At 36.2% G+C, this 13,893-nt stretch overlaps 1 protein-coding gene across 1 annotated transcript in view; it reads right to left on the bottom strand.

Moving 5' to 3' along the window:
• The window catches only part of LOC124166621 (cysteine-rich motor neuron 1 protein-like), a 471,628-nt gene that overhangs the window by 23,599 nt on the left and 434,136 nt on the right, over window positions 1-13,893 (bottom strand). The window contains exon 4 of the mRNA XM_046544229.1: window positions 6,581-6,905. Within this exon, the coding sequence (XP_046400185.1) occupies window positions 6,598-6,905 (308 nt within the window). The 3' untranslated portion in view covers window positions 6,581-6,597. The remainder of the gene's footprint in view (window positions 1-6,580; window positions 6,906-13,893) is intronic.

The raw sequence follows: 13,893 nt of genomic DNA, 5'->3' as shown, positions 1-13,893 counted from the left end.
CGATCATGAGAACGATTGCCATGGCAAAGGGCCAAAACAAAAGGATGGAGAGGGAGAGGCCTTAGGGCTCGTTAACGGCGACTTAACTTCGCGTAACTATAGAGTTGAAAACTTAAGAATAGCGCCTGATTTTTCCCATCATCTTAAGGCGGATTAAATCGACTTGTTACGTTCATTAATTAATAAAATCCGAAAGTAATCTTGTGAGTGTCCAGTACTAAGGAAAGTAGTTAATCCAATTGACAGTCTAATGAACTGTCAAACTATGACTGTATCGAAACTCTGATCTGTGATTGGCGGAATTTTCATTTATACGTCATGGAGATATTGCGTCTGGTAAAGTTTTTGCGAATGGGGCCTAGTATTCGGTAATGAAACAAAATAGTCCTATTAGAATAACATAAATAGTAAATAAATAAATAAATAAATAAACTTTATTGGCTCTAGGAATCCTTTCCTTTGGAGCCTAAATAAATACATAATAATAAACACTCAGACTGAGAAGGTTAACATAAAAAAAAAGAAGAAATCATCAAACACTAAACCAACCAACTCAAACAACCACCTTTATACAGATTTCCAATAACATGAAACAAAATCAAAAACCATACAAAAAACATACAAACCAAAAATTGCAAGTTGCAGACGCTTATATAAATTCAGTTATCATAAAAATAAAAAGAAAACAAAGACTTTTTGAAATTATTGAATCCTGAGATATTTTTTAATTCTTGGGGAATCGAATTCCATACATGGCATGAATTAATATAAAATGAATTTTGGTACATGGTTGTTTTATGAATAGGTACAATTAATTTATTTTTATTTCTTGTTAATCTTGTTTTTTTCATTAAGTTATCTATGTAAGGCTGGAAAATGTAACAAGGAGTTTCAGTTTTTAAAAGTTTATACATAAAGAGACCCATTTGAAATTTTCTTCTTTTTTCAATTTTTAAAATTTTTAATTCCTTATAATATGGAGTGACATGCTCATAATATCCAATGTTACACACATAACGCAAGATACAATTTTGTATTTTCTGTAATTTAGATATCTGACATTTGTTAATGTTCGACATCACCAAAGAACAGTAATCAATATGAGGAATCAACAAAGCATTCGCTAGTTTGAGTCTCAATGGTATTGGCATTAGGTTACGGAAGCATTTTAACTGGTGCAAAGATTTAATTACCTTATTAGAGATGCATGCTATGTGTTCGTCCCAAGTTAGTGTTTTATTTAGAATAACGCCTAAATTTTTAACCTTTTCAGAATAATCTATTTCTACGTCATTAACTTGAATTTTAGGCAGTGAGCCGATGTTTATGGAAGACAAGACCTTGGCGCTGCCTATTATAATGCTCTTTGTTTTCTGTGAGTTTAGTTTCAGACAATTTTTAGACGCCCATTCACATATAATTGAGATATCTTCGTTAACTTGAGCAATGGCGCTAGAGATCGCATTGCGATCGCAGTCAATATAGATCTGCAAGTCATCAGCGTATAAATGGTACTTACAATGACGTATCTTATTTGGGAGGTCCTGAATGTAAATGACAAAGAGCAATGGCCCCAGTATTGACCCTTGGGGGACCCCATGTTCGACAGGGAGTAATTCAGAATGTACATTGTTTTTCCGATCATTCACCGCCTGGAAACGTTGACTCAAGTAAGAACGGAACCATTGTAAAACAGAAGTAGATATTTTCAAATTAGATAATCTTTTTAAAAGTATACTATGGTTAACACAATCAAAAGCTTTACTAAAGTCGAAGAGTACCAATATTGTTATTTTCTGCTTATCCATTGAAAGTCTAATGTCATCTGTTATTTTAATCAATGCTGTTTGAGTACTATAACCTTTGCGAAACCCAGATTGAAAATTATTTAAAAAATTATTTTTAGACAGATGTTCAGTAACACAATTAAACACGAATCTTTCAAGAGGTTTTGATAAGGCACACAGTATTGCAATAGGGCGGTAGTCAGACATTTCTACAGGATTTGGCTTCTTTTTAATTGGTTGAATAAGAGCAGATTTCCACAAGGAGGGGAAGTTAGAGTAATCTAACGAGCAATTATAAATTGAAAGCAAAATTGGAAGAGCTAGATGAAGAATCTTTTTAATTACCTTAATACTGATTTCATCTACCCCCGAAGAGTTTGAATTTACCATTGAAATGTATTTTAATAGTAGATCGGGGGTAAAATGAGGGAAATAAAGATTTTCATCGCTAAATTCACGCTCAATGCAAGTATTGACATCGAGACGCTCTTCCTCGTCTATACAATCAGACGATGTGGAACCATTTAGAAAATATGTATTAAGCTCATTGAGGGGGAAATTAATATTGGTGGGTTCATTTCTGGAATTTCCCAGACCCAATCTTTTAATTTCTTGCCACAGAGAACGAGCATCATTTTTATCTGATAAGCAAGAAAAGAAGTAGTTAACTTTTGCATTATGCTGCATTTGCTTCACTTTATTTCGGGAGACTTTATATTCATTGTATTTTTGAGCAGACCGAGTTCTTCGAAAGTGCCTACGTAAAGAATCTCTGTGACTCATGGCGTTTTGTATTTCTTGAGAGAGCCAGGGACATGGGTTACGTCTTAATTTTATTTTTTTAATGGGGGCGTGTCTATCTAAAAGACAAGTAAGGTGGGAATTGAATATTGCCACTTTTTCATTGACATCACGCGTTAAAAAGAAATCCTCCCATGATAGACCGTTCCAGTCTATTTCAAACATAACGTAATCAAGTTTAGCCAAATCCCGGAAACAGATTTCAGGAGGTTTATATGGTGTCGGGTTGAAAATATAGTTCACATACACTAAGTCATGCTCTGATAGAAAGTTCACAGATTCTTGACCAAAGTCATCCACTTTTCTGGCATCTTCAACAATGATTAGGTCAAGCAAAGTCTGACTTGATTCCAGAATATGTGTGGCTTGAAAAGAAGGCAGATGAAGATTATAACTAAACAATAAATTCTTAAGATAAGCACTCTTACGTGTATCTTTAAGCACATCAATGTTGAAATCCCCACAAATAATGACATTTTTATACATAGGTATGTACTTACATATTAAGGTTTCAAAATCATCACATACATAGCAACTATTTGGTGGTCTATACATGACTACAAACAATAACTTGCCATTAGCATTAGAGACATCAATAAACATAAATTCAGGTTTTCGAGGAGTACCATCGGACTTTTCAAGGACTTTACAATTAAAGCGATCATGGATATACGCAGCCACACCACCACCAACTCTATCGAGTCGATCATTCCGAATTAACTGATAATTTTGGAGGTTCACCATATTATTGTTTATGTGTTCTTTCAGCCAGGTTTCGGATATTCCAATTAAATGATAACTTTTTGCATAAAAATAATGTCTAAATTCATCAATGTGCGCAAATAAAGATTGAGCATTAACATGACATACACTAAGTTTTTGTGGCTCGCGTACAACAGTAGCTTTGGTGCTTAAAGGTAATGTGTTGATTTCAGAGTTTAAACGTGCACATGTATCCTATTTGACCCTCTGTAGGTCTTCTTCGGTGTTCACCTGGACTCGATCGGCACCTTCACTTTTTCTTACATACACTTTTCCATTTCTTATCCAGACAAACTTGATTTTACCCTCCTTTCTTAGGCTGCGGGCTATGCTGTGTAGTTTTCTGTTAAGTGGAGTCAATGATTCATTTACATAGATGAGGGGATTTAGTGAATAGGGCTTCAAATGGGGCACATCTAAGTCCTTCAAGTATAAATTTCTTTTCCTTTTACGTAGCTGGACAAATTCCTCTGCAACACGGGACCTCATGAAGCGTACTAAAATTGCACGGCTTGAGTGATCCACTGAGCGACTACCAACGCGGAATGCATAGTCAATATCATTGATGTCAACTTTTAACCCCAAAGATAATCCCGTTGCAATAACGAGGGAATCAACAACTTCAACGTCAGACGTAGGAATACCTCTTATCTCTACCACATTCCGCAATTGCTCCTGCTCAATTTGGTTTAAGCGAACTTCACAATCGGACAGTTTGCTAGTGAGAACTTTATTTTCACTCAAGAGCTCATCCAGCTTATTACTTAATTTTGAGAGGTTATCGTTAATAAGCTCAATAGACTTCGCGTGCTCACTCACAGATACCTGCCATGTAGAGATGGTATCCTTAAATGCAATCTGCTCGTCGTGGATGGATAGTATTATTTCTAAATAAAAAAATGAAACTATGAAACTTCTTTTGATATTCCCGGAAGCTTTCTGATTTAAAAAAAGTATCTATTAACAAGCTTTGAAAAATTCCATTCACCTTTTTATTTTATGACATTATATTTAATAGAATAATAGATATTACTAAAACTTCTCTTTTTTCAGTTCCTTCCCCTAATCTACCCTGCTCTTTGAGGAGATTCGTTAGAGAGAACTCTGAAATTGGGAATAATGCAATAGAAGTTTCTTCATCCTGCCACCACATGAGCAGTCACCCACCCATGGGTAATTAGTTGGAGCAGATGTGAAAAAAATAATTTTCGTCAGACGTTGTTTTCTCAAAGCTGTAAGAAATTAACAATATGGTTATAAACATTAATTGCGATTATTGTTAGTGCGATAGGCATTGTTTTTGTAAATATTTATTCTCAATCAATAATATTAGTGGTTGATCAACATTCGTTGCTCTCAGCAATCAAATCAAATATCCTCGTGGAATACATTGATGCAAATGGCGCAAAGCTGTTATTCGTGTTTTTGAACATGTTTCACCAATTTTAAACGTCTTGAAAAAATTAAGCTTTTGCATTGATGTAGGGGCAACAGCATATATTTTTTTCGACGTACCTATTTTTTCCTAAATATTTTAATTAAATTTTGAAAATTTCAAAGTTACGTAAAATCTTTATTTTCGGTCAAACAATTTTGAAAAAAATCAGGATGGTAGAACGTAACAACATTAAAATGTTTAAATCAAGAAAACGATTTTACAACAATAAAAACTGAATATGTGGTTAAAAAAGGAAAATTGTGTTTCAATTTTTTTGGGGTAAATTTCAATTGTTGACGCCTGAAATTTTGGGGAAAACGATCATTTTTGATGCTCTTTAAGTGTGTATTTTTTATTTTTAAAAATATCGGGGGGAACTTTTCACCATCATAACCTGATAGACCCTTTCACGAGAAAGAGAAATTACAACTGTGAACCCAAATTTATATTATTTATGATGTAATATTTAGAATTCATTATTTTTAAATGCTATTCATCTCCATTATTAATATATTGAGAATAAAGGGATCACTATTCCCTCATCGCCGCGCCGCGGATATTTTTGAGAACTCATTAAATATCCAGCGAGGTGGCAGCATAATTCAAGCGTTCAAGAAACAGATCAGGAAGTCCTATACGTAGTCCCTTGAGTTAAAGCTTGTCTCGCGGTACGTACCCGGGAACCCAGCACTTTAGCCACAAGGCACAAAAGTTTCCCCGCGTTCTATGCAACCCAACTGACATATATGTCAATGTGGTTGACGGATACCTCTAATTATTGACTTGGGTGAAGTCGTGGGTATACCGCAAAAGATCTCAAACTGGGCATGGGACAGGCAAGGACGATTTTGACCATTACACAATTGGTTCAGGAAATTTTCCGTTCATAAGTATCCTCAGAGTAGTGCAAGGACAAGTATTGTGAGATTAAAATCTCGCATGTTGGAAATTCTGTATCACATCATAGCTGTTATGCTTGATATCTTTATTGGTGCAGTTCTCGTTTCAATTCAGCTCCCAGTAGTATCATGGAAACGCCAAACAAGCAGATTTTCTCGTGTAACTGTTTGAATTACGACTGTCAATTGCTTACATCAAATAAATACAGGAAATCTCCTGTATCAACCTACTTTATCCATCCTACTAAATCCATCTCTGAAAAGTAGGTATCAACCTACTTTTCAGAGATGGGTTGGTATTTTCAAAAAAATAAAATTGATTTTTGTCAACTTTCATATTTAGTGAAATCGTCATCAGTGTTTTGATTTATTTTATGCCCTCGACGCAATCTCTGAATTAACTTCACGTTCATCACTACGAATGTTTAACTAGCCTGATAAAATTGAAGTCGACCTTTCAATTGTATTACACGTGGAGAAATGTTGATGATGATTTAAATTGAAACCACACGCGTGATTAAGACAGGGATAGTTTTGATCATTATAAGATTCTTCATGGATATCCAATACTCACAAATATTCTCGGAGAATCGTGTAAGTCCAAGTATCGAGCGAATGTATTGGCGTTAGATAACTCGGAAATAATAATGAATGAAACACTGAGTTGTATGTTCCACAAAAATTTAATTGACCGACCCCGGTTGCGACATGTATACTATGTCATTTCAAAGATGAGAATATTTTGAAAATGAAATAGTGTATTTGTCGAAACCTGGGTCGGTCAATTTAACTTTTATGGAACATACAACTCAGTGTATCTTTTGTTATGTTTCCTGCCACCAAGTTCCACCAAATATCGCCATCTTGCATTGAGTTGCTATTAGATAACTCACCGAAAGCCGTGGAATGGCTAGTCCTGGTCGTCGTCATCTCCTTCTTCTTCCTCTTCACGTCCTTGGTCGTCCATCGTTGACACCATCTGCGCCAGTGCCTCCTTACAGCGATCAAGCGAGGAGAAGGGCCCCACGGCCTTCTTCCTTCGGCCCCTCCGCCTCCTCCTTTGGGGCCTTCCGCAAGCCGGGAGGCGCGTGCACCGGCAAATGTGGCCCTCCACTATATCGCAGCTCACCTCCGACGGCCCACACTGGGTCCCAGAGGGTCCCCAGGCGTCCGTAGGGCCTTTTGGGGCCCCGCTCGTCGACTCCGAAACGTTGTCGCCTGAAATCAAAGTAATGAAAGATAAATAAAAGAACAGTCTAGTACAATCCAGAACGACTACTTTTCCCTTTCCACTTTGATCCACCATAAATATATAAATTGTTGCGTAGCATTTCAGATTTATTTAGCTTATAAAAACGTTGTACTAGCGGAAGTTAAAGGAATACCTAAAAATGCCATATTGCATGCGAAAATTTAACTTCGTAAATTGCTTAGAGACTATAACCAATAAGAAAAATGTATTTATATAGAAAAATTTAAATTTTGTTGATTAGATGAAAATGCTACAATGCGTGAGCAATTTGGCGTAGAAATATCACACAAAGAGACACACTGCTAAATAAGTTTGGAAATCCATCAGCTCTGCAGAAATTTCAAGAATAAAAGGCAGGGAGAAACGTCGAATATTTATCATCAAGTCGCAGGAAACTTCAAAAGCGTTTACAATTCATTTCTGGGCCATGGAAGTTTCAATAATTTGACTCTTGATTAAACTACTTGGAAAATCAGGAGGCTGGGCATCAGCAACATCCCTGGAAACGAAACAAAACTAACGAAGGATTGTGATCCCACAGAATTCCCACCCCTACCCTTCTTAAACATATTCCTCCATCTGTTTTCAATCGTCTACGCTACATTCATCATCAGCGCCGCCTACGCTGCACTAGAGACCTCGAAGCCTATTAATGCAATTTCCAAACGAGATGTTTCTCCCCTTCAAAATCGCATTCCTTTCGAGGAAATCAGTGGTGAAACTTCTTCCTCTTCTATAGGTTAAGATAAATATTTCCTTAGTGTCTCAGATTCAAATGTGTCCATTTACATTTTGCGAGATGCGAAAATTTGGCGGTCAACTTTTCACCCGGATGTTCATCATCAATGCTTTCAAGCTGACTGAAATAGAAATGATATTCAACCAATTTGGAAGAGTGAATATTTATTGCGTGTTGCCAGAATGGAGTGGGCTGTGACCTACGTCCAATTGGCATGGAAATGATTTCCTGAAATATTTAAAATACATGGGCATTGAGGGACACATTTCAGCGATTCCAGCCACAGAAGTCGTTCAGTGGACTGAAATCTCATGTTCAACCACCACTTTGAATGAATGAATGAATTTGTAGCTTTCAAATGAATTTTTGGTGACGGATAACTCACTTAAAATTAACGCTATTATCTTAATCGCACGCATAACCCATATAATTATTATAAAACCCATTTCCAACTACTCACTGATAGACCCACTCACTCGTTCACACTCGTTCAATTTGTATGGTGAACGAGAAGAAATACGACAAAAAGTCATAGCATCAACCCCCTCTAAAATCATCTGAAATCCTTGGAAAAAATGACGAAACACTAAATTTTTATATATATATATTACAGTTTTTCCGACTGTCTCTGTCACTACTTTATGGAGTTAAAATACATATGAACGCGTCGAAGGCACGAAATAAAGGTGTCACACTAAGTCCAATAACTGACATCAAACCAGTCAGCGGACCAACTATTTCAATGCTTTACAGATCTGTATGCGCTGTAGGCGTAATATGATACATATGTGAAAAAGGAAACTTTGATGAAAAAACTTTTAAAATTGAAAAAAACTCGAAAATATTTGAAATCGCAAACATATGTTATCATATTTTTTCATTCGAATCAGGAATTTTCCTCTCTTTTATTATTTATGTTATGTATTATTTTCGTAATATATAAGTTATTCATTAAAATAGATTTTTTAAAATAACTTCAGTAGCCAAATTGAGCCAATTTTCTCATGTTAAAATTCATTTTTCTTCACAAGTAAGCAATTTTTAAATAATGTTAAACAGAGTAAGCATGAGACCTGATAGATATAGGAAATATTATAAGGCGAGTGATTTGATTAAGCAGTTACTTTGTTCTGACGGATCCAGTTTTAGGTAATTAGTGAATGATTATGCGCCATCAGCCTGGTCAAAAAGAAGGTGAACAGATGTTTTGAAAAACTTTGGCTTGGGTGCTAATTGGGTGAGAATGAACGATTGCTTTTCGGCAAAGTTTAGGAGGGAGGAAATTTGAAGAATGACGTCCCGAGCCAACGTGACGAGTGTCTGCTGGCATCATTAGTGGAAGAAAATGCGAAGATGCGGAAGATGGTTGGGGATTAGGGAGGGGAAGACGGGAAATTTTGAAGGTGCATGTAGTAAACCCAGATCATCATTTGCCTGTATCTCAAATCTAATAATTTAAGCTTCCACCTTGTAATTATTTTCACAAAAACTAATATTTGAGAAACAAACAAATTTTGCAAGAATATGATCAAAACCCTGAATGTCTCAAGGCGATGGCGTGAGTTTTAAAGGAGTCATAAGAAAAAATGGCAAAATGCTGTTGGAGGTGGAGGAAGGAGTTCCCTTAGTTCACCACGGTTAAAGTTGTTATAGAGTTATATAAACGGTTATATTTAATGAAAATGAATGAAAACTAATGAAATGCAAATGAAAACTTTCTGACACATCTATGCACTACGTCCTGATAGGCGAGTAGTTTTTGTCTGCCGGTAGTGTATGTACAAAAAGTATTAGGGTAAGCTTTGATAAAGAGATTTGACTGCCACAAAGCGTTTATAAATGTCGTTTTTTTTAGGGAAATAAGTAATTTATAAATTAATCGGTTTGAAAACCTCTATGTCCCTCTGCATTATTTTATCGTTTCTGTGGGACTTCTAAATAAAGTTCAATTCCATGGTGATGTTCGTGTCACTCTCGAAGATGCCCGTTTTCCATTATTCAAACCATTCCCCTCCTAATCTTAATATAGGATGTGTAATGCTCGCTGTTCGCTCGCTGCAGTTGATGACGATTAGCTTCACTTTCGATTATATTTTTATTAGTTCGACAGCCGAGTATTCAAGGTTCGGCCTGAAGATTGCAGTTGCAACCTATTTTCAAGGAATTTCAATCTGTTTTTCCACTATTTCGCCCATTACCTAAACCTTCCCGCAACACTTCCCATGAATCCTAGGTTCTTAAGTGCTCGGCTACAAATATTTATTACGTGTTTTTCCTAAGATCGGTTTGACGTTACCGTAACTCCCAGACATTAAACTTCATTTGAGGTCTTGACGTTGATTCCATCCACCACGCAAACATGGGAATAGAACGCATACTGTCATAAGCAGTTCTCTTTTTGGATATAACTGTCCGTATAAAAGTATTTCAATTGGAATTGGAAGTAGAAATACATTTATTCGGAACAAATAGGGTACAAATTTATTAATAAATTACTTTATATTTACAATATGAATCTCGGTAATTCTTAGTCTCTTGCCCACAATCGCTTACAATTTCTACCAGTTCAAGGTTTTCGGAAAAGAATTCTCGGGAAGTGCGATGACAAAGTCAGAGAAACGGGACGAATTTCCTTCGCGAGGCCTCATTTGGTGTACGCAGCCAGCATATGGTATCCTCAAGCGATGGATTTAATCAATAAGATGTGTCGCGTGCAGAAAGGATTAACAATTCCCGTAAAAGGATGTTACGATAATTAAATTAGTGTTACGGAACTACCATAAAAGTAACGATGGGAACCGTTGTCTGAACACCATTTAAACATTGGAATTAAAATTTTGGATAAGTTACAGATTGAAATATTTGTAGACAAAGTCAAAAAAATATTTTAAGGCACTCGAAATAATACAGTCGATTCGAAGATGGACAGAAAATCATGAAAGTATATTCGAGAACGGAGATGTTTAAAGATTAATTCTTCCTGAGAGCGATTAAAGATAAAAATAGCATTCACCACGAAACGAGGCTCACTCATGTGCGCCGGGCGTTGAAAACCCTCGACTCGTTTATTTTCGAGTATTGACGGTGTTTTTCAATCAAATTTTTCCATTTTTTGAGCTGTTTAATTAATAATCGTTATTTATATATCCAATAGCGAGGCGATATTCTGAATATATCTATTACAGCGTTGCAGAGAATTTGCGAAAGTTGACATTTATTTATTCCGTTTCGAGGGGTTTCCTAGCCTTCATGGCCATTTTTGTCTCTTTTCCATTCCATTTCTACTTCAACTTCTTTTCCCTCTTCAACCATTCCACGCACCTTTTGCCTTCTCATTACTGAATTCCCGCGCTGTGTGGACACTTCCAATTTCACCAAAAGAACGCACCCCTTCAAACAGTCCCTTTAACGAGACCTTCCTTCCTCAACAAATCCCCTTCTCCCTTATTCAGTCATTTCCTGTTCCTCTTTTTGCCAAATACGGTGTTACTGGATTCTGGATTGATGCTGCTTTAACTTGTTCTTTTCGTTGGTAACACGCTTAAGTTAAGAAGTAAGATCGTAGCCTCTCCCGGGATTGCATAAAAGCTAGCGGGAGGAAATATTCTTGTGTTATCCTCCGAGTCAGATTAACCATGGCCAATGATTTGATCCTCGAGTTGGGCGTCATGTGTTCTATCCTTAAACACTCATCTGCGGTGATGACAAGGGTCGTAAGGATCGTAATGACAGTCATGAAAAACTACCCGATGGATTATTCGAGACGAGTTTTTTGACACGCATGAAATATTTTGGGGACAGGAAATTGTCAGAATTGCAATCGCCAAGGAGAGTTAAACGTTCAAAAACGAGCCATTTCGTCATTAATTTCATTAAGTCGATTTCTTCAGCATGGCCTCAATTTATATAGTAATTAATATATTCTTGCAGTAGAGGCCATTGAAATGAAATGCAAAGTGTTTGACGACGTTTCGATATTACATGTAATATCTTAATAAGAGCTATGAATAATGGTTACGATAAATTAATACATGAAGCGATGAACAATTCTTACAATGATATTTTTAGACCAATAAAATAGAAAAATGCTATTGTACATGAATGAAAAAGAAAGGAAAAGAATTTTGACATATCTTACTAGTGCTCTGTTTATCGATTGTAGTACGCTATTACTCATGGACTTGATGACGATATAATATAGTATTGGCAAACATTTTGCATTTCATTTGACTAACCTACACTTCAAGACTATATTAATTACTATAATTTTCATTATTTATTTCTTAAATCTGATTTATATAGTATTGGCCCGATGTGCCAACGATCCGAAATATTTTCTTCAGTATCCTCACACTCCCAATTTAGGACTCCAAAACGTCTTTTCCGGAACGAGTTAATAAACCCGAACTTTAATGGCCTCACAAACTCATAAAAACGAGGCGTCAATCTCTCAGTTTTACTACAGAAAATTTAACAGAGAGTGGTTGTATGGGGAATATTTTATTTCGTCGTAAGTTATCTTTTCCTTCCATCTACCGACATCCTTTCATAGATGAGTGATTAAGTGTTGTTGACTGTTTCCAGAACAACCGGTTAATGCGAAACTGATTTCAGCTTAGGGGGGAGCCAAGTACTTCGTTTTATATTAATTGATTTAATTTTTTTGAGTGTAAGGATTGTAAACAAACGTGAATGATAAATAAATAACAATTCCAAGTCTCAGTGAACGACACAATTTTAGGACTGGAGAAGTCTATTTTATGATATCCGGCCTTCGCCGGCGAAATTCCAGAACCGATGACATTATGTTTGGAGTATTCAAGGCCAAATTCGAGAATAGTCTTACGACTTCAACAAATTCATGGGCTACCTGCTATTATCCGCAGTAAATTATGGATAAGATCTTTTTTTTACTCCCATGAACCGGCTACGTGATCCACATTCCAAGACGAGTCTTCACCATTACAAAGGAATACCCGAAAAAGTTCAAAACGCAATAAAAGTATTGAAATAGAGGATTATCCAATCGGCTGTGTTGTCAACCAATGCAAATTAAAAAAAGGTGGAAAAAAGTCGCCATTTGCGAAGCTGCTGACGGTGGAGCCATCCGTATTTCGCGGGGAATCTGTATAATATCAGGCCTGCATAAATGAGCCAAAATTTACATCCCTTATGTTATTATATTTCAAATTCGTTACTTTTCAATGCTGCTCTTCGCGATATAAAGTAAATAGATCGCTATGCATTCATTGCTGCTCCTCGGAAATTTTTGAAAACCAATTGAATAGTGAGCCAAGAGATAAAGAAAAACTGAGGCCTTTTGCCGTTGTTTCAGATGTAAAAGATTCCGAAATATCTGATATATTACCATAATACTATTTCGCTATTTTTAATAAATATACTTTTTGGGCCACTTAATTCTCTTTTTTTTGCATTCCGTTCAATTCTTAAATTTTAATGACAGCAATGCAACTGACAAATCAATAACCCTCCAATTAGTAGGAATAAGAATCGATGGAATCGGAATCGAGAATTGGCGATCGATTTAAAAGAGTCGGAATTGGAGTTGGAATCGAGAATGAGTGGAATTGACTCATCCCTAGTACATATAAATAAACCAAAAGTTACCTTACTGATGTTTTAATATTTTAAACTCGTAACTTTTTAATGCTATTCCTCGCGATTAAAAAATATAGATCGCTATGAACTCATTACTGTTGCTCTGCGGACATTTTTGATACCTGATTTAAAAGCGAGCCAAGTTGCAGCACAAACAAAGGCTCTATGGGTCAGACTGAGGTCTTTTGTCGATGTATTTCGTTGAGTGATTCCAGAATCTCCTCGCTGAAACGCTATGTTACCCTTTCGCTTGTCAGATTCCCACTTTCCCTCTGTTCCCATCATTCCTTTCCCCCATTTTGTCGTTCAAGTCTTCACCCTTCACCTCATTCACTCAATAATTCATGTTGCGGGTTTCATTTTGACGGGTGAAGACAAGGGAAGAGAGAGGGAATGGACAATAATGAACAGAGCGCATCAGGCGTGGCCACAACGTTCCGCCTATTTTTTCATTCGTTTCGTATTTTATCCTTATTTAGAGAATGAGAGTCAGACATGATTTTTAAGGAACAGGTAATACGTTTTGTGCCGCGGTTTAATTATTGGACTGGAAAGGAATATATCGTTGTTTTTACTATCGTTTATATCGTTTTCAT

Source organism: Ischnura elegans, chromosome 10 (genome assembly GCF_921293095.1).
Source record: "Ischnura elegans chromosome 10, ioIscEleg1.1, whole genome shotgun sequence".
Lineage (NCBI taxonomy): Eukaryota > Metazoa > Arthropoda > Insecta > Odonata > Coenagrionidae > Ischnura > Ischnura elegans.
The sequence above is the reverse complement of the archived record's forward strand: the minus strand, read 5'-3'. Positions and strand labels throughout refer to the sequence as shown.